The 27,168-nt window shown below is 45.1% G+C and overlaps 1 protein-coding gene across 4 annotated transcripts in view; it reads right to left on the reverse strand.

The window, feature by feature from the left end:
• The window catches only part of arid1ab (AT-rich interactive domain 1Ab), a 50,159-nt gene that overhangs the window by 17,451 nt on the left and 5,540 nt on the right, over positions 1 to 27,168 (reverse strand). For 3 of the 4 annotated variants that reach the window (XM_027287303.1, XM_019258440.2, XM_027287301.1), the window contains exons 2-4: positions 12,274 to 12,495; positions 8,414 to 9,133; positions 7,696 to 7,812 (exon numbers count right to left, since the gene is read on the reverse strand). In XM_027287303.1, coding sequence (XP_027143104.1) covers positions 7,696 to 7,812; positions 8,414 to 9,133; positions 12,274 to 12,483 — 1,047 coding nt within the window. In that variant the 5' untranslated portion in view covers positions 12,484 to 12,495. The remainder of the gene's footprint in view (positions 1 to 7,695; positions 7,813 to 8,413; positions 9,134 to 12,273; positions 12,496 to 27,168) is intronic. The other variant, XM_027287302.1, reaches the window with a different exon arrangement.

Raw genomic sequence — 27,168 nt, forward strand, 5'->3', positions numbered from 1 at the left:
CAGCCCTGCCTTCCCCCGAAGGGTCCCACCTGCATCCAGTGGACGCGTCAAGCTGCAAGGAGCTTCTGGGAAGTCCACAGAACGCTTGGATAGAGGTGGCTCCAGCCCCAGCTCGAGGTTTGCAGGGCTGAGCTCAACCATAAGGGGGCACTCCCATCCCACTATGAGGAAAGAAGTGGAGAAAGGAGGAGAAGCAAGGCCCCTGCCTCATACAGCAGCAGCAGCAGCAGCAGCCATTACAGGGTTTCACATACAGCACAAGGCTGACGAGAAACTCTATACACAGTTGGAGCGAGCTATAGGTGCGCCGTGCAACTCTTGCCGTATCCGCACGGACGTGAAGCGTCGAGCAGGTGGCCTCGAAAAAAACAACTCGACGAGGATGAAATTAAACGTGTCTTGAGTTCTTGTTGTTCTCGAAGATGTAGGCGAACAAACAAATGTGGCCAGTTGGGTGACACAATGCTCGGAGCTTGGGAGCACCCTGCTGGGGTTAGATATCTTGTCTGGAGTATCAGTACCACAGACACAATGTCTACTAGCCTCCACTGACAGGCTACCTCCTGCTCCCGGGAGATCACCATTACACTACTACTTTGTCACCAGCAGCCACGTGGGATGGATAATAACAAGGGGCGAGATGAAAAGAATGAACCAGCACAAATCCAGAAAAAGAGTCTCGTACTCGGCCGAGGCATAAAAAATACAATTCATTTGACGCTGATCAATACTGCCCTGCTTTAACATTCCTGTGTGATACAGGCTCGCACAAATAAAAAATAAAATAAAGGCCAACTATGAATCTTAATCAATGAGTAGGGAGTTCTTTTCTAAACGCTCCACATTTGCCTAATTGAGCTTCTCTGTGGGGGTAACACACAAAAAAAAAAAAAAAAAAAGGGAGGGGGTGCGAGGGACACAAAAAACAGACTGGCAGCTGGGGCGTCTGGGGTGGGAGCCTAACACAGAGTAGATGAAGAGGGGAGGAGGAGGAGGAGGGTGGATGGGTTGGTGGGTGTGGGGTAGAAGGGAAGAGAGAGAGGGGGTGGTGGTGAGGGGGGGGGGGTCTGATTGCTGTGAATAATGGGGAGATGGTGTGTGCGTGGGGGGCCCTTTTGTAGAGATCACAATAGTAAGCAGGGAGTCCCAGGGCAGCGCACAGATGCCCAAGTGAGGCAGGCAGCTGCCCAGCCCGAGGTGAGAGGGGTGCTGGGATATATATATGTGGAGGGCGAAAGGGGGCGGCTGGAGAGAGAGAGAGAGAGAGAGAGAAGGGGGTGAGGAGGAGGAGGTGGTGGTGGTGGTGGAGGAGGCTCCAGACCCCTACAGCCAAGTCTGCCTCGCTGCCTCTCTCCGAGAGCAGCAGCAGCAACGCCCCTCCCCTATTTACTGTCACACAACATGTCTAGGGGGCGCTACACCGCCGTGCCGCTGCTGAATTAACTGGGGAGGGAGAAGAGAGAGAGAGAGAGAGAGAGAGAGAGAGAGAGCACGGCAGACAGTCAGTGCTGCAGTCAGCCACAGTCTTTGTGCTGCAAAACTAGCTCAGCCCAGCAGAAATGGAGGCAGAGGGGAGGGGCATGGGAGAGAGTGAGTGTGTGTGTGTGTGTGTGTGTGTGTGTGCGCGAGTGTGAGAGTGTGTGAGTGAGCGGAGAGAGCAAAAAAAAAAAAAAAAAAAAAAAGGAGAGGGAGAGTGCTCTGTAAATGTGTGTGTGTGTGTGAGTGGAGCTCAACAAGAGCAAAACAGGGCTCGGGTTTTTTTTTTTTTTTTTTTTTTTTTTTTTTTAAAGCAAAAGGCGAGAAACAATTCACTGAGGCGAACGCAAAAAAAAAAAAAAAAACAACACACTTTGTCAGCAGATTGAATTTTCTCAAGTACATTAATTAAAAATCACATGGGGGGGGGGGGGGGGGAAAGGGGGTGAGACAGAGAGGGAAGCAAGAGCAAGGGGGAGAGAAGAACAGACATGGGAGGACGGAGGGAAGAGGAGGGAGGGAGGAGGAGTGAGCGGAGGGAGGGCAACCCTGGAATCTGAATAAGGACAAGTCCACACAGGAAGCAAGGGCCCCAGAATAGCAACAGGAAAACTGGCCCCCGACTCGAATGCCGTCAGCGTCACAGAGGCTCGGCAAAACAAGGCTGCGCTGCACAGCGTTATGAAAGCTGAGTTACCGAGAGAGAAGAGAGAGAGGGGAGAGAGAGAGAGAGAGGAGAGAGAGAGAGAGAGAGAGAGAGAGAGAACGAGGAAGGGAGGTGGAGTAGGAGGAGGAGGAGGAGGAGGCGCAGGCGAGGGAAAGAGAAAACGAGAATTTAGATAGAAAGAGGAACGGAGAGGAGAGAGGCCAGAGTGAAAAATATATAATAGTAAAAATATAAAAAAAACAGAAAAGAAATGAATGGCAAGCAAAAACACAAAAAAAATAGAGTTTAATATTGAAAAAGGCAAAGAAGAAGAGGAGAGAGAGGGGGGAGAGGGAGAGAGAGGGAGAGAGAGGGAGAAAAAGAGGGGGGGGTTGGGCTGGATAGGAGAGGAGAGGGAAAAAAGTGGGCCGGCCTTGTCAGGCTGATTGCTCCAGAGCTATGTCGCAAAAACAAGCTTAGCTGCAGGAGGAGAGCAGAGCTGGGCTGGGCTGAGCTGAGCAGAGCAGAGCGGAGAGGAGCAGAGCAGAGCAGGGAATGTGGATTGCAAAGGAGGAGGAGGAGGACGAGGAGGAGGAGGAGGAGGAGAGGGAGGAGAGGGGGGGGGCCTCGGACTCAAGAGTTGATCAGCACCATGGCTGGAAGATCCCTCAGTTCCAGATCAGGAGGCTTGGCACATAAAGGTCATTAAAAGGAGGAGGAGGAGGAGGAGGAAGAGGAGGAGGGGGGGTCTGTTGTTGTGGTGTGGGTGGTCCCACGGCTTTGCAAATGCACTGCGTACGACTGAATTCATGCAAGGGTGGGGTCCTAAACAAGCGGCGATGTCGTGATAGGTGGGGAAAACTAGGACAGACCACCAAATAAATAAATAAATAAATATTCAAAAAGTCAACTCGTCATTAAAAATACTCCTCATCTAATCGCTTAAGTTGAGTCTAAATCAAATCACATCGTCGTCAATGGGTAAACATCCATCCCTGACACAAAGTCGCAGACATAAACCCTTTCCTCCCCGAGATAAAACCACTCCAGATGAAGCCTCTTATTTTGGAAAGGCGACAGCAACAGGAAGGAATGGTGCAAAGAAAAGAAAAAAGGAAAACAAACTCCAGTGTAGTGTGTGTGTGTGACCAACATGTGACCCTCCTTTCGAGTCTGGAGCACATTCAGACGCATCGGGGGAAAAAAAGAGGAGCATCACAACCGGTGGGCGGCGACGAGTGGGATTAGACCCCAGAGTGGAGAAAAGGGTGTACAAAAGACATGAGAGAGGACAAGGAGATTTAAATTTTTTGGAGAAAAGGTAGGGAGGGGAAGGAAGTTGGTGGTGGTGGTGGTGGTGGTCGGTCTGGTAAGTTATTCTCATTCATATGTGTTGACTTGAAGAGGAAGTGTCACTTCCACGGGGGTGTGAAAGCCAGACGGTGACAGCAAAGGCCTGCTTCACTTTACTACACCATGTGGACTACGGGAGCTTTTGTATCGGCTCCTACTCGTATTATAATTCCCTTCCCTGAATAAAAAAAGACACGTGTACACCAAATATTAGTATTAAAATACAAAATCAAGCTCCGCCAACACAGGCTCCTACATTTCCCATCATGCAACTGCATCTTTCCTGCCTACATCTTTTGAAAACGCATTTGTACTGAATTTTTTACCTCTTTCAAACTTCGAAACTCATCAACACACTGTTATATATATATAAAAAATGAAAGCTTCCTTCACAGACGACTGTTTTCAGAAGTTTGCGGGGAGTTCAGGTGGAAAATCGATGCAGTGCCCCTTTAATCAGCAACTATGGTTATTCATTAAAAGCTCCAAAACAAAGTCTTTCTTTCTTCCTCCCTCCTCTTAGCTCTTAATTCACTTCCTTTTCTAAATATTACATCATCGGCTCACAGGAATATTTTAAGAAGACAAACACACACGTGTGTTATGCAGGTGTATCGTGCCGTACTCACTCACTGCAAGTTGTTTTCAAGAGCTACATGACTGTAAAAAGAGAGATTTCCATGAAGACAACAACGGTTTCAAGGAACCATCAGTGTGCTAAATACTCAACAGTTAAACCGTGCATGTTCGTCCTGGAGCCATGAACCAGCTCAACCTGCTCAGCTAGTTCCACTTTGGCTGTCTGTCCTGCCCCCCCCCCTCCACACACACACACACACACACACACACACACACACACACCTTCCCTTCCTCCACCTCTTATCCACAGCCCTGTTTCTCGAGCTGACTGTTGCTTTCCTACCTGCGCCTTCCAGCAGGCGCTGAGCCTCCCCGTACTCCCCCTTTATTCCCACCTCAACGGCGGCCTAAACAGACGCTTGTTTTTTTTTTTTTTTGTAAGCACCTGGCTCAAACAGACCCATCTGTGCGCTCTGGATGAGGTGATGTCTGGCTGGCTCTGTGCGAAAGCTACTAAAGTAGCTAAATGGCGCTTACCCCCCCTTCAGCCTGCTGTTGGATCGGGATTCAAACGCGTTCCGAGGTGGATTAAAACGAAGGCGTCTGTACAAATCACTGCAGGTTCTTACAAAATAAACACCGTTGTGGATCTGTAACCTGTACCCAACACTGCGTCAGGTGTATTCTAACACGATAAAAGTTAATTTAGGACTAGACAAACTACTTTTTACAAGTAGAGGTGCACTGATCACCTATTAATAATAATTAATAATACCTAATACACACCCCTGGTGAGCTAAATGCTCATCAGTACTGGGTATCATAGCAGATTTTGCAATATCGCTGCCGATACAGCGTCCGACTTTCAGTGCTAAGAAGCAAAATATTCAACCTTTTATTTCTGACATTTTTTTCCTACATAATCTGCTTTTTCTCTCAAACAGAAACTCTTAAACACAGTCTTTAATTTGGTTCTAAAGCAAAAAGACGGGTAATAAAATGACCAAACCTTGGATTTATTTATACTTATTTTGTTGCCTTAAAGTCTCGATTATTCTTGAGGATTTCTAGAGTATTTTTGACATCCGTCCTTATGTCAGATTGTTGCTCGCTGAGTTGACAGGAGTTCAACTCATACAGATCTCCTGCTGTCTATATGTTGTGAAGTTACTGTATCCATCAAGACGAACAGTTTTGTTATAGACATTGTTAGACATCCCTGGTCTCGACGTCAGAAACATGTGGAGCAATCGGGTTTCTGAAGCAACGACGGAGCATACTGGCACCTTGAAGCCACGTCGGTCGAGGAAAACATTAGTTTCGATTCTATACACTTTGCAACCAGCAGCATTTCAGTCTATCAGAAGCATTTGGTCTAAGCGACTTCATTCCCAGCTACAACAGACACCACTGGTGTATATCTACTCATGGCACCTGTAGGAGTGATTTCAGCTGTTTTGACACATGCTGTCAGGGTTACGCTCTGAGCTAGCGTGGTATAATCTTTTACACGGAGTCATGTGCTCTCCACAGGGGTGCGGAGGGAGGGGAGGGAGAGAGAGGAGGTGAAAGGGGATTGGTTCATCCTCTCTATCTTAGCCAGATTAATAGCTCTGGCAGCCAATCACAAAGCGCAGATAAGGGAATCCCCGAGAAGTCGGAGGGAAATAAATAAAAATAGCCTTGGCCTGGCCTGCTCGGCCAATGGTTGAGCCCGCAGAGAGATGTATAAATAAATAAGAGAAATAAATAAAAGAGGAGGGAAACACATCCTGAGGGCATCCCCTACTGGCATAGACAGCGCTGCCTCTCATCCCTCCCTCCCTTCTCAGCATCTCCCACTCCAACCAATCACTCACACTATTTGAAGTTATTTGCTCGCACTCCCCTCAAACCCCTCCACCACCACCACCACCACCTCCTCCTCCTCCTCACCCACCTCTCCCCCCCCTTCGCCGCCGACTACTCCGCTCTCTCACTTTCATTCTCTCTCATTAATGATCTCATTTCTCACTCTCCTTCCCTGAGGCCCAGAATGAGGTTAGCTCCGCAGTCTGACCTATAAACACTGCCATGGAAACTGCAACGTGTTACAGCGAGAACACCTCTTTAACAGGGGGTGGTTGGTGGTGGTGGTTGGTGGTGGTGGGTGGAGGGAAAAGGGGGTTCTCTCACCTTTATCTTAGCCAGAGGGCAATCAGACGCCAGATTTGCTTCACTTTCAACAATTCGTTTCCTGGCAGAAATGGGTTTTTTTCAGAGGTTTTTTTGCCCTCTCAGAATTTCGTGTCGAACAAGTCGGCGAAAACCTGCATTGCTTGAAAACACTTTATTCGCACTATTTTTTACTCTTGCTACCTCTGCCTATAACATTTAAAACATCAGTCACCATTAATATCTAGATGCTGGATCACAAACGTGTCTATGTTTGGATAAGTTTCATGCTGACTTTGGTATCTGAATGCCAGTGACTGCGCAGGTATGTCAACAGAAGGACAGAATCAGTGTCAGCGGTTCAAAGTACTGAATATTGAACCCTAGTCTGGTAAAGCCTGCAATACTCGCAGTAGTTAGAGCTCTGAAAAGGCATAAAATGTCCATCAAGAAAAGATTGATGCAGCTGAATTCGAGTGTTTGGTACTCTATTGATTGGACACAGCCGGCTCAGAAATCTAATATTTATTCCACATTTCTGTGTATTTTCCTCGCTCAGAGTGTTCTGGTCGTACTAAAAAAAAAAAAACTACAACTTTATGACTGTGGCTGCCGACTGTGGTTAACTCCTTCTGCTGTGGGGTGATCATTTCTGAATTACGGATCAACGCCAGGTGCAAGGTGACACGACATTTTTCTGAAAATCAACTTTTCTGATTGTTTGGGAGACAGAAAAGAGATGACAGCAGGTGTTAACGGTCCACGGTTGGAGGAAGAAAATCAACTCTCAAGAACGTTTAACCAACAGGTGATATTGGTTAGCCATTTCATCATTCTCATACAGGTGCTGGACTGCAATATGTTTCCAAACGAATGCAAGTAAAACTCAAATTTTTTGACACTTTTTTTTCCCCCCCGTTAAGTCAACACACTGACCTTCATCACGACCGTTTAAGTTTGAATCGGGAATAGATTCTGAATGCGATCGTGACACCGGGAATCAGCATCAAATCTTGACATCGCCGGAGATTCACGCCTGCTGTCAGCTGTGTATTTAGTGCTCCTTCACTTTAGTCGAATTTGGACTGGCACGAAAAAGTGAGTCACTAATGACTTGAGTTGGCCTCCCGCGCTGGCACTCGAGTCTGAATCCGTGAGGCGTTTGTGTACTTAAGGCGCAAATATCAAATATTTTAATGAACCTTGAAAACATGACTGTAAGGAAAGCGTCTCTACAAAATTCAGATGTCGCAGCTGCGGCACTACTGGACCGACTCTGGTCTATGAGCTTAAAAACTACTCTGAAATATCTGTCTGTAAATGTATCTGCTTTAGTGACTTTGGCATTGTCTGAGGGGTTATAAAAAATATATTAACAGGGCAAATAATGGAGGTGCTTGGTGCCCACGGAGGCTAGAAGATGAAACCCAGGCTAGCGCTAAGTCGGATAAATGAAGAAGATGAGGAGGAGGAGAGGGGGTGCTCACCGGCAGACTGGATGGCCGGCCCTGCATGCTGTCCTCCTGACTGCTCTTGTTGGAAGTCATGGGCTGGTTGGAAGGAGGAGCGCTGGACTGGGAGCTAAAGGAATCCTGGGAGAGTTCCTGATTACGGGGATAAAAAGCACATGTAGAAAAATGAATCCACAAATCAAGCGTCTTGTTATGGCAACCTCTGACACATAAGATGCAAATAACAGCTCTCCACAGGGGGTGAATGTAGCGCGCCGTGCCAGCGGCCAACATGACACGGGAGAAGTCTTTGCTTACATCATAGCTGTTGTCGCCTCGTTCGACCTATACTGAGCGGCTGAGCTCTGCTCCGGTGTAATGTGGGAGTTTGACAGATAGGAGCCTCTTTAATTAAGCAAATAATTAAACTTTAATCGAGCAACAGGTGAGCCCTTCATGGTTTACGTCACATGTTCATTCAAACACTCCGCTGGCTTCTTTCACAGTCCGAGACGGCGGCGCTAAGGAAAATAAGTGTTTGCTATTCGTTTTCGGCCGTTTATTACACAACAAAGTCAAACATGACCGAGAGGCTTGAAACGAGGAGGCTTGTTTACTGCTGTGTTTACCGTGAGGCACTTTTCAGTTTGCATTAACATTGCTAGGGATGCATCTATACAGCAACTGTAAAGCAGTAGTGGAAACACGGCGCATCACAGTAGAGCTAAAGTGTGCTAACAGACTTCTTTATTACCTGTGGAGGAGGTGGGAACCTCTGATATGGTGACTGCTGCTGCTGCGGTGGTTGTTGTTGTTGTTGTTGCTGCTGCTGCTGTTGTTGTTGTTGTTGTTGTTGTTGCAGGGGGGGTGTCTGTGAGTAAGGTGATGGCTGACCCTGCTGGCCATGACCTGGAGGTTGCTGAGCTTGAGGAGGTGGACCTCCTGGTTGTTGCTGTTGCTGCTGTTGTTGTTGTTGTTGTTGCTGCTGCTGCGGCGGCGGCTGTGGGGGCCCTTGCTGCTGCTGCTGCTGTTGTTGCGGGTTTTGCTGCTGCTGCGGTGGTTGCCCTGGTCCTGGGGGTTGTGGGTAACCAGGCTGCCCTTGAGGGCCCTGCTGACTTTGAGGACCTGGTCCCTGCTGCTGTTGAGGCGGCTGCTGCTGCTGCTGCTGCTGCTGGGGAGGGACGTAAGGTGGCTGTCCTGGTTGAGACTGTGGGGGCTGGTTATATGGAGGCTGACCTGGAGTGGGGCCATGGGGACCTTGGGATTGTTGGTAGGGGGGTCCTGACTGCCCGTGTTGGCCGGAAGGCTGTGAAGGGTGGCCCTGCTGGGGGTAGGGAGTTCCAGAGCTGCCCTGGGGTTGGCCAGGATACGGTGGTTGTTGCTGGCCAGGGTGAGGCGGCGGGCCGTGCTGACCGTAGTAGGTCTGGCTCTGCTGGCCGTAGCCACCGGGCCCCTGTTGTCCATAGGCTGACATCTAGACCGGGAACAAAGAAGGATCGATCAGGATCAATAAAGTGGAACAACACTCAGATATGTGAGTAAATATAACAACAGCTTTCTACAGGTTTACTATCCCGAGTCCCTCTGTGGAATATCAATCACTACCTGAATACAGTCTGTGCGCTGACAGGATCCTTTCTGTAAAAATATATAAAAATAACCAAATATCCAGTCACCTTTAGAGTTTTTTTTTAACTTCTTCATTCATTCTCAGCGGCGTAATCAGAGCATCTCGTCCCCTTACACAGATTAAAAAAGGCAAAGACAACAGTTCTGTGTCTGTAAAAGAGACGAGTGTGCTCCCCCGCTATAAACTGATCAGTCAGAGCGCATGAGAAAAGCCTCTAAGTGTAGGAATTCAGCCGCGTATCGCTTTAAATTACAGCCGTGGAAATAAAAATTGAGTTTTGACTTCATCTCCTTGAACTTCAATATGAGGCTTTTCATATTCTTCCCGATGCTGCGCGCCGAAAGCCTTTTCAATACGGCGTTTTCGTTTCATTACCCTCAAGGAGCAGGGAAGGAGAAAAGCCTGACCTTGAGAGGAAACACTAATAAAAAAAAAAAGAAGAAGAAGAAGAAGAAGAAGAAGAAGAAGAAGAGAAAGAATAATAAAAAAGAATAAAGCCACGTGTTGTTTTGGGAGGGTTCTCAGCTACTCCACAATTCAAAAGAAAATAAGAGATAGTAAAGAATTGCCACACAGTTAAAACAACATGAAGTGGCTATATTGTATCGGTCTGACAAAGGGAGGGAAGCCGTTTTCTTCTCTGCAGGGCACTTATCGAGTCCATGGTCAGACACCAGGCAGGCCAGTATGAGATAATCATACCACACAATGGGCACAAGACCACAGACAGCGGACGTGGAAGAAAAGGCTTCACTCTACGGGATTCCCCGCATGAGTTTCTCTGTCGAGACGCGCTGCCTGGCTGAGAGGGTTCAAGAAGGGTCTTATTCCTAGCTATGGGTAAGTAGCTACGACAAACTGGATTGTTTGCTGTTTCTGAATTGGACGACGCCGTCAGAAAAAAAATGCTGCACACTGTGCCCCGTGCACTCACAAACTTGAATTTTCCTCCCCAACTTTTCTTTTGCTTTTCGAGCATGAAAATAAACCAGACGGTGGAAAGAAAATAATCAATGGATCGCTCTCTTTGAGTCCTCCAATAGCTTTTTTTTTTTTCCTTCTTCAGCCCTTTTTCACACTAAATCTTGGTTTTCCTTGGGCTCTCCAATAAACTTTGGTTGGTCGGATCATTTCTGATCAACTGGGGTGGGTAATTTTACGATTCAAACCAGATCCTTGCGGTCATTCTCGATTGAATGAATAGAAAGGGCTGCACTGAAATATGAATTACAACTGGTAGTTAGCTGCTTTCCTTTGGAAGCGTGTTACCGACTTCTGTCTGTAAGAATTATGAAGCGGGACCGTTCGGCTTTGTTGCTATTAATGTTGTGTGTACAGTAGTGGAAAGCAGCCTCTCGCTTCGTACACCACAGTTATCCAATACGCCGCACAGGCCTTTTCATAAGAAATGTACTGACAGTTATTGAGATAACTCTATCTATGGACTGTCCTTGTCTTGGTCTTGACTTGGTTTCAACCTTTCAAAGTCTTGGTCTTGTCTCGGTCTTGATACACTCTGGTCTTGGCCTCGGTGAGCTCTCTGCTTCTTGTTCCGTCAACACAGCTTTTTTGACACTGTACCTAAAATATTGATTTTTTGGGGGGAAGAATCACGATTTGTACGTGAATCTATCCCAAGAGTATATATATATATCTCTATCTGAAACAGAGACCTTTTGCTAGTAGACTTCAATAAACAGTGTCTTTTATGATGATGTTCGGTCTCTGCCATAGAGACCCTAAAGATATAGTTCAACAATTTGGAAATACGCTAATTTCTTGTGTTAGGAAAGAACAGTAACACTTCTATCATACCCGTTTCAGTATGACAGAGTACAAGTACAGCAAGCACCATGTTAGCTTAGCACAAAGGCTGAGAGCAAGAGGAAACATAAGTTTGTCCATGTGAAAAGAGCAACACATCTGGACAGACCCAGGTTAACCTGGTTCCTTACGTGTCCAGTCTTGATGCTACGCTAAGCTGAGAGTTTTATCGATTTTCTTATTCAACTCTTGGCAAGAAAGGAATAAGCGTATTTCCAAAAATGTCAAACTATTGCATAAAGTACAGCTACATCCATCAGCTCCACCTGATAGACGTGCCTCACGTATAGTTTCGAATCAACTCTACCTGTTCAGATTGAAACCGATTACACCCTCACGTACGTGGATCGTGATTACTTTACTTACTGGGAACACTTCATGAAGTCAGTTCATCTAGTCTATGCAACCATTTCCACCATTCCTATGACAGAAAGTCACAGACCAAATAAACGCTCTACTGCCTCAACTAACAGGAATGTTAAAAAAAACGTATTAACTTGTGGTCCGGACTTCACAACATGCCCCGCACCATGACTAAGTACCACAGGCACTCAAAATGTTAAATGTCCTCTCCTGAGGCGCGAGGTATTTCATTTTTAATAGATTTACTTTAGACTGAAGTGTGGCTCAAAGTCTCTGCCCATCATTTTGTCAACTCACCCAGACAGCGCCACAAGGCTGGGGTCGTTGGTTTGGAACTTGTTTTTAAAAGACGGCGCCACCCCTCTCTGACGAGACGGTGACTTAATGTTTGGTGATTTCAACACTCGTGTTGATGATTGTTCGGATTGGTTGGACGTGACACAATCTCTTAACCTTGGTCGACATGTCTCTGGATCCAGACATAACTTTGGTCACATGGTTTCTTTTTCCATTTCGAAGACGCCAACACATCTCGTACCAACTTATTTGGTCTTGTTATATCAGAAGTCAAAAGATTTTGCTGAAAAGGAAACCTACAAGAACTTCGGTTCACCTCGCTGACGTGGTAAATATCCTTCAAAAGGTTCATCTTAGTCATTCAGATGCGACAGAGACTGAAGAAGTGAACTTGGGTTGAAGCTTTGCGTAAAAATAAACTCCAAACCTACCTTGCATTTTAAGTCACACTGTAACTTTAAAAGACAAGTTTTTCGCATGGTTACAATGGAGATGCTGACCTGCTGTCCGTACTGCATGGTGCCCATAGCGCCAGGTGTTCGTCCCTGCATCCCCATCGGATACCTCTGAGGGCCCGGAGGTCCATAGCCCTGCCCTGGGTAAGAGCCTCCCTGCTGGGGTCCGGGCCCCGCTGGAGGCCCTTGCTGCTGCTGCGAGTAGGGGTTGGGACCTCCGTATGGCTGGCCGCGCATCTTCCCTACCTGGTCCATTGGGCTTGGAGGCTGGAGGACAAAACAGAGAGGCTGTTTTCAGTAAGGTGAATCAGTGGACGGACAGAGTGGCTATTCTGGCATGGAAAAAAGGTTGGACCTTTTTTTTTTTTCTTTTTTTTTTTGCAGTCGCAATAGCTCTTACAAGCTATAACAAGCTCTGTAATGATGCAACTGATTGTTCGGGATCCAATGATGTGACAGGAAAAGATGAGAAAGTCTGGTCCAGTTCAAATATAGCCCGAGCTATTTTGGAACCTTTTAGTGGGTTTTCTTGAAAAAGCATTACTCAGCAATGAACACAAATGATAACTCTTCCATTGCGATGTGTCGTGCGAGCGTCATCTCATAAACCAGTCAGAGTGTAATCAAGCAAATATAGAACAAAAAGCAGAAGGGGGGTGTGTGAGGGTGTGGGAGTGGGGGGGGTGGGACAGTAGTGGATTTACTTTCCTACTAGAAAGGGAAAAAATTGGCCATGAATGAATGAATGAGCCCACTATATCCGCCAGGAGCGTTTCCCTGCCCAGGAGATCATTGTGCCAGTGGGTGGATACTGTTACGGCGGAGACGTCGGGGAGGGTTTCTATGAAAATAAGCTTAAGGAAGTGGAAGTGTCTGCGGTGGCTGGAGCTGAGCCCACCCCTCAGCTGGAGACACGTCAGGACGGAGGCTGGAGGGTGGTGGAGGGCTGACCTTGGCCGGCTTGGACTCTGGGAGATCCGCATGGCCCGGGCAGGCAATGTTACTGGGCCAGACGGCTTTTTTTTTTTGTTTTTTTTCCTCTGGCTGGAGATCCAGGGCAGAGAAACGGAGAACGGAGAGAGGGGAATAGGCGGGGGGGTGGCGGACGAGGCTCGTAATGAGGTAGCCTCGCCTGTCAACAGCTGGAGCCAAGGTCATAAAGTGGCTGAGGCTGTGTGTGTGTACATAAGAGATGAGCTTTGGTGGAACCCCCCCCCCCCCCATTCCCAAACATAACACTCCTCCAGTGAAACACAAACATAATTAAAATATGAGCTATAAATGAACCGGTCATCTGCGATGTATCTGAAACAAAACAAAAAAAATTCACAACGGGGCTGGTTGCGTGGTTGGCACAATCCAGTTGCCATCAACTCATCACACCGCTGGCAGCCTCTCCGTGCGCTCCCATCAAACCCACCGCAGCGGCGTCTGAAAGTAAAGAGCCACAATGGGGGCTTTGAAGTAGCAACACCTCCTGGCCTGCTGACCTCGGGCAGCAGACACAAAGCTTTCATTGCTTCCCACGGTTATTAATCTGTGTGTGAGTGTTTTTTTTCCCTCCCCCAAAAAAAACCTCTTTTCCTTGGTTAAGGGAGACAACCACCGGGGCTATTTATAGCCAAGCGAGACGGAGAGGGCAGTCTGCCGAAAATGTAACAGGTCCCAGCTGCACTGCTGTTTGAACCTGGGCCAGGCCTTGCTCTTCCTGGGCTTTAATAAAGCAGCAGGCTTTGGCACTCTATGAATGACAGTGCTGCGATGAGAAAGACGAGGTCGGGTGGGGGGTGTCTCAGCAGGAGACTGGTGTGTGTGAAAATATACGTATGTGTGAGTGTGTGTGTGTGTCGAGGGGAGGGGGGGGTGATTCCTGTAGGTGTTTTTTGGCGGGGCGGTGGCGGGGATCAACAGGCTGTCAAGACGGTCAACCGACATTATCCAAGATAACATATTCCACTCCAGGTTTTCCCTCTAGCCTCCCCCAGGCCACAGTCTCCTGACTCCTCCAGGTTCAGGAGAGTGTGTGTGTTATGTTGTGTCTTATGTTGTGTGTGTGTGTGTGGTGGAAAGGAGGAGGACGAGGAGGAGGGGGGGTGTTACTACGCTCCCCAGGGTCATTACCGACCGCACCCGTGGGGGGAAGAAGTAACAGGCCCCGGTAGGCACTCTCCTATGACCTCTAATGCACTTTTAACCCCGGGTCTGCAAGGAAGGACACCTCCTTTCCTCCTTTCCTCCCTCCCTCCCCTCTTCCCTTCCCACCTGACATCAAGCCACGCTGATCTGCACAAAGATGACTGGTAGAAAAACAGAAGCGGGCATCACCCCTTTTGTTGCTCGTCTTCGATCCATTTCAGACAGGTGTATTTGTCCAAATTATGGCAGGCGACTAACAAAGCTTTTTTTTTTCCCCCTCTCTCACACCGGATAGAAATATGCTATAGCTCTTTCCTAATGAGCTGCTTAAGCAGTTAGGCAGAGCCCTCCTGTGTCATCCCGTTAAAGTGTGCCACCGAGGCCTGCGTCGCCCGCTACCGTCTTCCAATCCCACATGAAAAATGACTAGTATGCTAACAAACTACAGAGCAGCAACACTAAAGGTAAAATCTATTTCTCATTTAGACAAAATCTCCCAGCGATGACCGAGGCCATAAAACAATCAACCTTTTTTTTTTTCTCCTTCGCCAATTTCGGTCGATATTTTTTCGCCGGCGGTGAGAATATTTTCTACACCGGCTTGTGTATACCCCCTGCTTTCCCATTAAGAAGCCTGACAGCTCGGGCGCCGGGGCTCGGCGGCGAGAGAGAGAGAGCTGGAAAAGTACAGCTCAACTACAATCAGGGTTTCCAGCTCCCTGAGCCACGTGGAGAATCAGTGCTGATGCTCCCAAAACAAAACAGCCGTCTCTCTCTCTCTCTCTTTCTCTGTCTCTCATGTCTCATTTAACAACCACATGAAAAGCCGGAGACATACGTCATTCGATCAGGTGATCAGACGGCACAAAGAGCACACTGCGCTCACAAGCACAATCTGTTTTCTAAATGAAACATCTTTAGTACAAATATTCACTAAATATTCACAGATAAGCTTATATTTTTGTAATAATATTTGGCAGCTTTCATGCGAAAACATTTTTTTATGTAATAATTCAATGTTTCCTGGAGGAAACCAGTATGAATACGCTACGGGGGAAAATAATTTGGATTAATTTAGGATAATAAAATAGCAAAACAGGTTGTTGGAGGGTTAACAGATACAATGTAATCTCAATTCAGTTTATGTAGCGCCAAATTATAACTAAAGTTATCTCATGACACTTTCCATATAGGTCAGGATTGAACCATACTCTTTAAAATGTTTATATTATTAATAGTTACCTAACAATTCCCACCATGAGCAAGCACTTGGCGACAGCGGCAAGGAAAAACTTTTTCTAAACAACTTATTTTGTCATTTTTCGAGCAAACATGCTCAGTATCAGTTTGTTTTCTTTGTTTTACCTCACTGTAAATTATAATAAATATGTAAATATATAAATCATATATACAAATATATAATAAAAATATAAAATACAATATAATATATCTAAATATAGCAATGTGAACACATCATAGAGGGTTTGAGAAAGTTAAACCGCAAAACTTTATAGCTTTGGCCACAATATCAGTCCAATCATTGGTAAATAGTTTTAATGAAGACCTGGACCGCTTCAGATGCTGAAAAAAGTTCAACCCCTTCCCGATGATGATGGAGGAAGGAAAGCGATTCAATAAAAAAAAATAATAACCACAGTTAATTTTAGTGAAATAAAGGTCAGCATGATAACATCAGCAAAGTCTGGTTTGTTTATTTTCATACGCGAGTCATACTTTGACTTGACTGAGCCGTCGCTTTAAGGCACGGTCCTGTCATCACTGTAACTACTACAATCCCCAAAACACGTGTACAACAAATGGATGTGACGCCAACTCGCCAACAATCCTGACATGTCATACTGGCTTTACACACACACACACACACACACACACACCGTCTGCTTTCCCCTCTCTTCCTCATTCGATCATGTTAACACATCTGTGCCCTGAACTCTGGGAGAGATATCTGTGGCCGGTCTACAGCTCGGCCCTTCATTGATCTGTTTACCAGCATTTTCCCTCGCATTGCTTAAGTTGTTCACATCTGAAACACCATTATACGTCCTCCAAGATCCCAGAGAGCTTTAGCCGAGGTCTTTGTGAGTGTGTGTGTGTGTGTAACCACACTACACAACCTCTGCTGCATCTTGTGTGTAGAGGTCAGGGACTGCCATAGAAGCTCTGTTCGTCTTTCTCTTAGTTATAGAAGGAGTGGCTCTTTAGAAGGGGCGACACCAAGGCTGGACCGCCGCTGCTGTTGAATAAAGACCTTGAGCGAGTGAATGCATTTTCCCACGTTTTTAGCATCTGAAGAGTTTAATCATAAGCAAACTATGATTAAAAAGTAGTGCTGCTTTAAATATTACTGATACAAGGATGAGAGTTTTTGTGGATTTTCAAGGTGAAACAACATGCAAGGAAAGTTTAGCATTGGGTCTCAACGGTTCAGTAGGTTTATCCACACAGTTTGAACCTTCAATAAAATGTTAAACTGGTTTGGAAATCAGCCGGGCTGTTCGCCGTTCAGGGTCTGGCAGAGAAAGCATCTCGTTTCTGATGTATCAGCGGGAAAACGTTGTAGGGGATAGACGGAGGTAGGGGAAGATAGGCACAGTGGAAAGACGATAAGGCATGCAAGTTTGAGTCCTGGTTAATTGAAACACAAATGACTAACATGAAGACGTGACACCAGAACCTGCTTAACTGCCTCATTCATGCTGGTGAAATCTTGATTTTAAAAACAGAAAATCCGCCGCGTTAACGCCACTTGTAGGCCCATCATGGTACCTGCTTCACAGTTGATCGAAACTCGCACAGTTTGACAGCGAATGAATAATTTAAAAAAACAGTCTGACCCGTCTGTCAAAGAACATAAGCAGCCTGTTTTTAATCACCTTTTAGTTCTCGGTGATTGCGCCGCCTTAAAAAAAAGGCACCAATCACAATCATCCCCCAGGGTGACAAACAAAACAAGCCAACAAGGACCTGAAAATTTCCACGCAACATTAAAAGCGACATTATGTAACGTCTGAAAGAACAAATGGCTACTTCGTCATTTCGCTGAAGTAGCAATAAAGTGCAGCCTTGCAGCGTCGGAGCTCCCAGCCTTACCTGGTCTGGCCTGACCGATAGCATATGGTGGCTGATGTTTGCTAATGTTAGCAGGCTCTCATTGAATTAGGTCGATGACATTATGACTCCACTCTATTGGAGCTAATGTTGTGCCACGTTTCATTTAGCACAATCCATGCAATCGCCACCCGTGGCCACAGAGGCCACTGTTAGGCACAGCTTAAATAAAGTCGATTTTAAAATAATAAAGAGTAAAAGGGAAGCCAAGAAGTATCAAAAACAATAACTGCATTATCTTATTTGGCAGTCGTTTGATTTAAAAATATGAGATGGGAGCAAAAATAAGTCCTCACATTTAATCCTATTCTTACAAATCAAAAGCCACGAGTTAACCTTTTTTCCCCCTCCAACACAATTCAGCCCTACCTAGAAATATTTCCACAACATGAAAATAACGTATTGTGTATAACATTAATAAAGATCATGACATGTGGGAAGATTCCCTGACACACACAGATCACAAAGGTGGGTGGAAAGGCCCCCCATGTTTCCAAAACCATCTGAACTGAAAGGCTGACTTTCACTCCGAAAAGGTCAAAAGTATCATTTGATAGATTTATGATATATAGACAGTTCTGCTTACAAGGTGTCGATCGAAACAAGTATTGGACAAATACGCGTTCTGTGCCGATATTTGCTTTCTTAATTTGTCCACGCGGGAACAATTTAAGCAAAAGTATTCGATCTGATTTCAAATAAAAACGGCTATGACCATAAACACAATCAGTAATATTAATTAAAACCTCTCATCAGAATCAGTTAATTTGCTTAAAAAAGGTCTTAAATATTCCTGACACACACAGCTTAAAGATTCAGAACAAAAAAAACTTCCCACGTAGCAGCAACAATTTCTCCGACAGGCACACTGGATGGCAACTCAACTCACAACGCTGCACACTGTCTCTTTTTTTTCTGCTCAGTCATCTAATCAATTTCTGGAGGAAACTCTTCCCCTCCCTTTTGCTCTCTCTCTCGCTCTCTCTCTCTCTTCCATAAAGAAATAAATAAATAACCACAATTAGCACATGGCTAATCTGCATAGAGGAAAGCCAGAGCACTCTTGGCAGAAGAGGTTGCACTGAGTATATTGTGTCATGACTGGGCTGCTGGTGGATATTGCAACTATTCAAAACTGTGTGTGTGTGTGTGTGTGTGTGTGTGTGTGTGTGACATGGGGATGGGGATAGGGATTTGTAAGGGGTTGGGGAGGAGGAGGAGGAGGTGGTGGTGGTGGTGGCGAAGGGGGTCTGGAGCAGTGCCTGAGAGCAGAGCTGGAGTCTACAGGGCCGAGTGGAGCAGATGGACCGGGGGGGACAGACGATAAACAACTGCTGCTAATTTAATCCGCCACATGGCCTCGGCTCGGGCACACACACCATTGTTCTGCTTTAAAGCCCTTCGACACGCAACGCACCGGCTCTAACGCACACACGCCGGGCTAAGGCCGCCCTCGTACGGCGGGCAGAGTCGGAGGGGACAGGATAACCCCTTAACCTGTATCACCGCTGTCCACTTCCGGGATGAGGTCGGTTTTCTCGTCACAGTGGGAGCTGCCCAGTGTGACCAGTCTTTCGCTGTTTAAGCACCGAACGCTCCCAGTGCAGGAGTGAAGGGTTAAGTACTTTGCTCCGGGGACAAGCGACAGTGTGCCTCATCCACTTTCCCCCACTGATATATCCAAGGCTATACTGTATGAGGAGTCCACAGACTTGAACGCAGACCAACTTTAAAGATCTGAGCTCCTCAGAGCAGCGGTGTTTAGGATTTAGAGGTATTTATTGGCTAAATATGGATTATACTGTTCATAAATATGTTTTAACTTGTGGATAATGACTTGAAAATAAGAATTATTATGTTTTTGCTACATTAGAAAGTCGCCTTTTATATCGACAGAGGAAGCGGGTCCTCTTCTATGGAATCTGCCATGTTTCTACAGTAGCCCAGAACGGACAAACCAAACACAATCTCTAAATCAGGGCCAGAACCGGCCCACCAAAGGGTCCAATCTGGCCCACTGGACTTGTGTGAAGTCAGTCACAGTTTCATACCCAACTTTTTAGGTTCTTCCTAAAAAGGAGGTGAGGTGAGGGGTGTTGAGTTGGTTGCAATCTGCAAGTTAGCCACTAGATACCACTAAATCTTACACAGTGGATCTTTTTTTAATTCATTTAAGGTCTGAAAAATGCAAACAAATACAAAAATATGTCAAATTCTTAGCACCAGAAGTGACGTGCGAATATCTTGATTTGTCCAGGACTCCAAAATATTCAGATCAGGATATTTATAGACGACAAAAAGCTGATTATTGGTTCTCATAACTGAGCAGAAGGATACAGCAACCAGTCTGTTGATGGACTGCTACAGGAGTCGGCAAACTTCTTTCTATCTATCTATCTATCTATCTATCTATCTATGATTAGAACAGTGAGCGTTCTGAACGTACAATATTGATATTCCTCAAAGTGAAGTAGTGTTTTGATATCAGCTCATTTTTTGTAAACAATAACCAGCCCTAACAGGAAGTGTGTGCAAAAAATAAAAAAAAATAATAGTCTGACACCCTTGAATGTTACATTTCAACCGTGACCAACCACCATAACCAACTTCTACATAAATAGCAACACCGGGACACAACTGCAACATTTACCTTCAGATAGTGATCGTATCAAAAACATTTCGACACAGTTGAGTGTTTCTATTTTTCATAAACATACAGCCACAAAAGCAGCAGCCGTAAAGCATTAAAACAATCTAGACTACTTGTTAAAATGAGCTTTTAAGGAAACCTGGATTAGAGCCAACTGGTGTGAGCTGGGGAAAGTACCTGAGAACTAGAGTAAACAAGAAGCACGGCGAGGAGGAGGAGGAGGAGGAGGGGGTACGACCAAAAAGGCCATGCTCTCAATTAAGCAATTAGTCTGCCTTCCCACTGCGTCAACCTGAGAAGTTCCAACTTCGAGCTGACCGCTGCATGACTCTGGATTAAAGCAGGGAGGTCCCGCGTTGGGTAGAGAAGGGGAGGGGAGGGGTGGGGGCGGCGGCAGCCTGCGCCTGCTGGTGCCATCATCCACACCGAGCGGCGGCAACGGCACCCTACTCGCCCAGATGTTCACCCAGCTGTTCGGAGGAATTTAAAAAGATGTTCGGGGAGGAGAGGAAGAGAGGGAGCACGCGCCCTGTTAAAAGTCGGCTTTCACATCTCCGAGAGGCGAGGGGGGTGGGGGGTAGACAAAGCTTATTTTAAAAAGGGCTAAAAACAAGAGAAACAACAAAGAGGACATAAAGACGCGAGTTTTAAAAAATGCTGCATGACGTAAGGGTGGAAAACACTTCTGCTGCTCAAATGTAGTTTGATAGCAGAGGAAATCTCGACTTACTATCATTGAGTTTCGACCTTATAGTATAGTTTGTCATTTTTTCCATGCTCTCATATTAAGGACGGAAGACTGTGGAGAGATACGATGGAAAGTTCCACAAAAAAAAGCGAATAAATGGACCTCAAGTTAAGATTTTTATCTATTTTCCAAAAGGTCAAGAAAGATGTTTAACGCTCACGCCATGAGAGACACAACTCATTGTGACTGAATAGCACAGTTCATCTACAGGTTGGCAGTATAACCCGTTTCGACGCAAAAATACAAGCAAAATATGAAAAGACTAAAACATTTCCAATTGAACATTCACTTGCAAAACAACATAAATACCCTTAAACTGTATATGTAGTGCAGAATGAGAAAAAAAAAAAACATCTCTTTCTTAAGCAGAAACTTAAATTGATTTGTACTAGTTTGACAGCTGTGATTAGCGCATGAGAGCGAGTGAATAACAACATCGCTGCTGGCCGTTAACAGGCTCCCAACACCGTTCTGACAGGCCTTAGTGTGCTCTGTGAAAGAAGAATCTCCTGTTAGGCAGATCAGAGCAGCTTGCTGAGACTGTCCAGTTATTGCCTGATAAGAAAAAAAAAAAATTTAAAAATGAAGGAGGGCTGCCTGCCGCTGCCTCGCCTGTCAGTGTGATGTCGAGGCTGGAGGAACAAGAGAGTGTGAACATTCGCCCTGACTGCCGGCTGTCAACCTGTCAGGCCAAACTTATATTTCCAGGTGACAGTGGCTGATTCTCGGGAGCGAAACGCAGACGATGGGGTGTTTGGACTGAGGGCTTTTTATATTTTTTCAGAAAAGGGGCTGAAATAATCAAGGATGCGCACGTTGTGGTGGGAAACAGTCGTGGGGGGGCGAAGCAGATGTTCCAACGTTTAACGGCGGGGTAATGGTTAACAGCAAGGACTGTGGTCTATGCTGCACCTGTGGATGCAGACTGTACTGAATGTTCAAAATCCAGCAAAAAGAGAGGGTGTTAAATTAAAAAAAAATACTTTACGTCTATAACTCTGAGCTACACCAACTGAAATATGTTGAACGAGGTCGAAAACCGAAAGCTGTAGTTTTGCGCTTGTGTTAACCTGTTTTTGGACTCATAAGTGCCACATTTGTATAAAATTTTATCAAAAATTTTGTTTATTAGATGGGGAAAAAAACTGTAAATTGATCAAATAGTGTATTGGAACCAAATCTCAGGTGTAACGCAGAAAGATTGACCTTTTTCTTTGTGACTCACACAAATCAGTCCTTCAACTATAGCTTTATTTCTTTAAAAACATCACTTTTTAAAAAAATGGATCACCTTTGCGATGCTTGTTTACAGTTACGCTCGACAGACATCCTATAATACACGGCGGTGTGGCTTATTTAAGGCCACAATGCGAGTACGGCGTAAGAATGGCAGCGGCGCTCAGGTTACATGAGCACTTCACCCAGACCGCTCGGAGAAGGAGGAGGAGGGGGAAAGGAAAAAGAAAAAAAGAAAAAGTGCTCTCCACTCCTGTTTGGAGATAAGCCACTTGATGCGTTATAGCGGGCAGCGACTCCTCAGTCAGCATCGGAGGCGAGACAGTGATCGGTTACATCACGTTGCCGGGGCTCGGTCTGGCTCGCGCTGCCGAGAAGGATGCTTATTCAGGCTGACCATTGGCACCCTGGACGACCCATTACGATAAGTGTGTCACTCACTACTATGCCAAAAATACCCTGGCTACTGAATGAGGCGAAGCCACTTAAGGACCTGGCTGGGTCACAGGCTGCCTCATGGTTAGAGTCACAACTCTGACACTGACGTCAGACGCGCTGCTCGGCGCGCACACACGCTTACTCGAGCCGAGAGGAAAACATGCTCCGTCATAATCTGAATCACAGACTGGTCATTTAATTGGAATATTGAGTTTGTGCATTGTAGCAGAGCTGTCCACCTTTTGAATAATAGCTCTTAGGTTGCAGTGAAGGAGTGTGTGCGGCGTGTTTCAGGCCTGGACTGACTGGAGAGACCGTTGGGGTTGATAATTTGCACTCCGGCACGGGCATGCAAATCTCTCACCGACAACAGTTACCGCGTTTACCCCCAGCCACGCTTTCCGAGCACCACAACTTCAGCCGGGGTGCTAAACGCTGTTCAAATGTGTCTTTGGTTGCAGGAATCACAGTCACCTGCCACACAAACCACAAACAATGACGATTAAACGGCCTTTTTGTCTGTGTCACTTTGCCCCCGCTGACCGTGAGCCGATCAAATCGAAACAATACAACGGCTCAGGCTGCTACCGTCTGGTATGCTCATGCACAGAAAGAGGTGGCGTTTCAATTTTTTATTATTTAAGCCAGAACCTGATTATGTTTTAAGTCTATTAAGTGTCAGAAAATAGTAAAAAAGTTTAGAATTTAAGGATGCGGCTAACAATTTTCATTTTCAGTTAAGGTCCAGATTATTTTCTTGATTGATCAATTTTAAATTTGGTCAATAACGTGCCCATAACTAGTTCTAATATCTTTTTGTTGCCAGTACGAAACAGTAGAAGTAAACATAGAAGACTACGAAAACCAAATTATGGATGTGAAGCCAGTGGCATTTTAGCATTTCTTTTTACGATTAATTATCAAAAATCATAACCGATTAAATAAATCTAAGGCTGCAACTTTCATTATCTATTGATCTGCCTGTTCTTGATTAATAGATGGGTCCATAAACTACCACATTGATCTTTAGTTTAACATTATTGAAGAGAAATCTGAAAATATTCACACTTAAGAGGCTAAAATCACAAGTATTTTTTGCCGAAGAAATGATGAGAAATTGTTTAAATAGTTGCCGTTTACTTTTCTGTTAATCAAATATCAATAAAATTAATTATTTCAGCTCTGTTGAAGCAGAAAATATCCACATTTTAAAAAGCTGGGAGCATCAACCTTGCATTTTGCTTTACTAATGATCAACATCCATCCATCATTTTTAACACTTTCTCCTCTTTGCACTGGATTTAAGATTTGGGTATCAATGAATCCGTCTTCACAGACTCTCTTTAAGTGCGCTCACTCCGCAGCTTTGGTTTTATGAGCCTCAAAAACAGGCTGCATACCACATTAGACAAAACAGAAAGCGAGGCTGTGACTGGATGGTACGATCCAGAAAAAAAAAAAGAAAAAGACAGACGTCACAGAAGACACAGAGAGGAAAACAAACCGTTCCCTCGTGGGTCTGTGTCGCATTTTCCCGCTTTATACGCCACCCGTATACGCGAGACGAGCGACCGGGCTTAGGTGAGCAAAGGTGAGTGCCGTACGAGAGCTCGGAGGAAGTATCATTCTCCAACCTTCTAGCGTCAACAACTGCACCAATTTAAAAAGGTTAACTGCTTTATTCCAGAAAAACACACACACCATACGTCATGTAAATGAAGTCTGTAGTCTCACACGGGCTCGGGGAAAAGGATATTACTATGCTAATCTGGAGCATTTTAGAAGGTAAATGTCAAAAGAAATGAATTACCTTTACATTCCAGCGTGCCCTGATGCAACAGCCTAAGTTTGACATTTGTCCGTGGAGGAACTTTTTTCCTCCCTCTCTCTCCTTTCGACAGATTTTCAACGTGCAACAACTGGGCATACAATTAATTCTGATTAATAATTCTCAATGGCAATCATTCGCGTGGCGGTCAGCTCCGTACCCGACTTGTGGGGATAATTACTGACGATGAAGACGGAGAAACAAGTGTAACCCCTTTCCTGTAGCTCTGTGGCTGTCAAGCGGGATGAAAAAGGCCAATGTTACTAAAGGACGACTGATGGCTGGTGACACGTGGAGTGAAGAGCATGGTCAGAGAGGCTCCTGAGGCGGCGACAACACACACAAAAACACACACACACATATATATATATGCACATAAACACTCCAACGACCACCAAGAAACTGCCGCACTTTAGACACAAATACACACAGCTGTCAGGGGCAGACGAAGATCATTCACAAAACACCCACCCCCCTCCTCCCCTGGGTATCACTGACACCGTTTCTCACTCATGCGCACACACCATCAAGGCTCACACACACACACATATACACACACACATACACACAGTTGCCGGGAGGCAGCATGCTGTCCATGTGGCCTGTGGAGAATCATTACTCAGCAGTGCAGACTAAAGAGGCCGAGAGTGAACTTCCTCCTTTGAATGCCCGGGCTTCCTCTTCTCCACCGACACCAACCCCCCCCCCACGAAAAAAAAAAACAGGAGCTGGAAGTCCTTTCGGAGTGTTTTCTTAGAAAACGCGTGTTGTGTTGTATGAATGGGAACAAATCAGAAAAGCGGAGCGCCGGCTGTCAAAGAACTGTGAAGCGCTTTCTAGTGATTGTGTGCGGGGCTCGGCGTACTGTCCCGCTGACGCAACTGGATCTTGTTTGAAATAAAAGTCATTTAAAAGAAAAGGGCCTCGGTAATGACTAAGCAATGAATCATTTAGTCATTCAAAAAAGGAATAAAAATAATGGTTTAACAGTTTTTCAGAAGCCCTGATGATGTCTTCAAATTGTTTAATTTGTCTAGTAAAAACGTCTGCACCTCAGCAGTATAAAGTCCTCACAATCGAGAGGCTGGACCCAGCGAGTGTCTTGTCAACTTAACAGAGGCTGCTGCTCACAATTACTCTCATTATTGACTGATCGGCTGATTATTTTTAGATGAATGGTTCTGTCTATAAGCTGTCAGAAGGTGGTATAAATGTGTCAAGTGCTGTCTGGTCAACAGTCCAACGGCCGATGATGTTCATATTTATACTCGCGTCGGGCAAAGCAACGAATCGCCACATCAGAGAAGCTAAACAGGGCGGAAAAATTGTTATTTGTGTAAAAAATTGATTGTTTCATAATCAAAATAGTTGCCAATTAATTTTCTGACATTCAGCTAATCATCTAATTGATTTATCAACTAATCGTTGCAGCTATAAACGTAGCTAGATAATATTAACTTAAACTAGGGCTGCTGTTTTCATTTCTCAATCACGTGATCTGCACAATGTCATAAAAAGTAAATAGTCAAAAGTTCCCAAACTCACAGGTGACAGGTTCAAATGTCCCTCACTGTCCGGCGGTTCGAAGCCTTTAAACTTCCACTTCAGTATCATATACGACAAGAAAAAGCATCAAATGTGCAGATCTGAGAAGCTAAAACCAGCTGACGTTTAACTTTTTTCCATTTATCGACGATCAAAACAGCTCCGATGATCTAATCAACCGACTACTTAATGAATCGACTAATAGTTTCGGCTCAATCGCAGCTCTTCAACTCACAAAGATGATTTCTGCGTCAGTGGATCTACATTTTCATCATTACAATTTCTGCTATAACTGATTAACCTGCCAAATATTTTCTTGATTCATTGATTAATCATTTGATCTATAACAAAAGGCCAGTAAACAGCAAAGATTTCAGATTCTGTTTGTGCTCATAGGAAACTAAAAAACAGAAAGTATTGACCTTCGAGAGGCTGGAATGAGTGGATGTTTGGCATGTTTTTGCTTCAACGATTACTTAAACGATAAAACAGTTACCAAAATAGTCGACAAGAGAGTTGAAATGATTAATCAATTAATCAATTCCAGGCAATAAATGTCAATTCCATGTGAAATGTGACAATGTGCGGCCGTTACTCAGGCAGAAACAAGGCTTCACATTAGGAAATTGTGAGTGTGATTTCTTTCCACAGACATTTATGGACCAAATCATTAATCAATGAATTGTGGAACTAATTTTGCAGATCCTAATCGATAGGCTAATCATAATTGCCTTTAGTTGCAGTCTTAGTTGGCCGCCTGTGGATCTTTGAGCAACATTTATTTCACATCAAATCTCGTGTCAGTAAACAAATTGAACGGTTTTTTAAATTTTTTAATTCCTGTTTCAGTGTGAAGTACGGCCACATAGCTCCCAGTCAATTTTTTTAAATTTCCAGTAAGAGATCTCAAATAAGACTTCCAGTCTATCCTCAAACAAATAACACACTTAGCGCAGCTCGAGTGTGCTAAATAAGAGCACGCTGGTCCGCTTAATGCTTTAATTAGTTTTACTTTTGAATAACAATGCGGAGCCGGGCGAGACATTTGCTCCGTTAAATATGAAATGTATTCCGTCTTCATTTCTGGAGAGCGTTTTTTTTTTGACACAGTAAAGCTGCCATGAAACGGTTTATTTATACGCCGCTTTCCAATTTGCAGTGGGGGGGCTTCCCTTGTACATCCGCGCGTCTATTAGCGGCAGTCAATTTAACATCCTTGCTTTGGTGTTT

Source organism: Larimichthys crocea, chromosome XIII, assembly GCF_000972845.2.
Source record: "Larimichthys crocea isolate SSNF chromosome XIII, L_crocea_2.0, whole genome shotgun sequence".
NCBI classification, from domain to species: Eukaryota; Metazoa; Chordata; class Actinopteri; family Sciaenidae; genus Larimichthys; species Larimichthys crocea.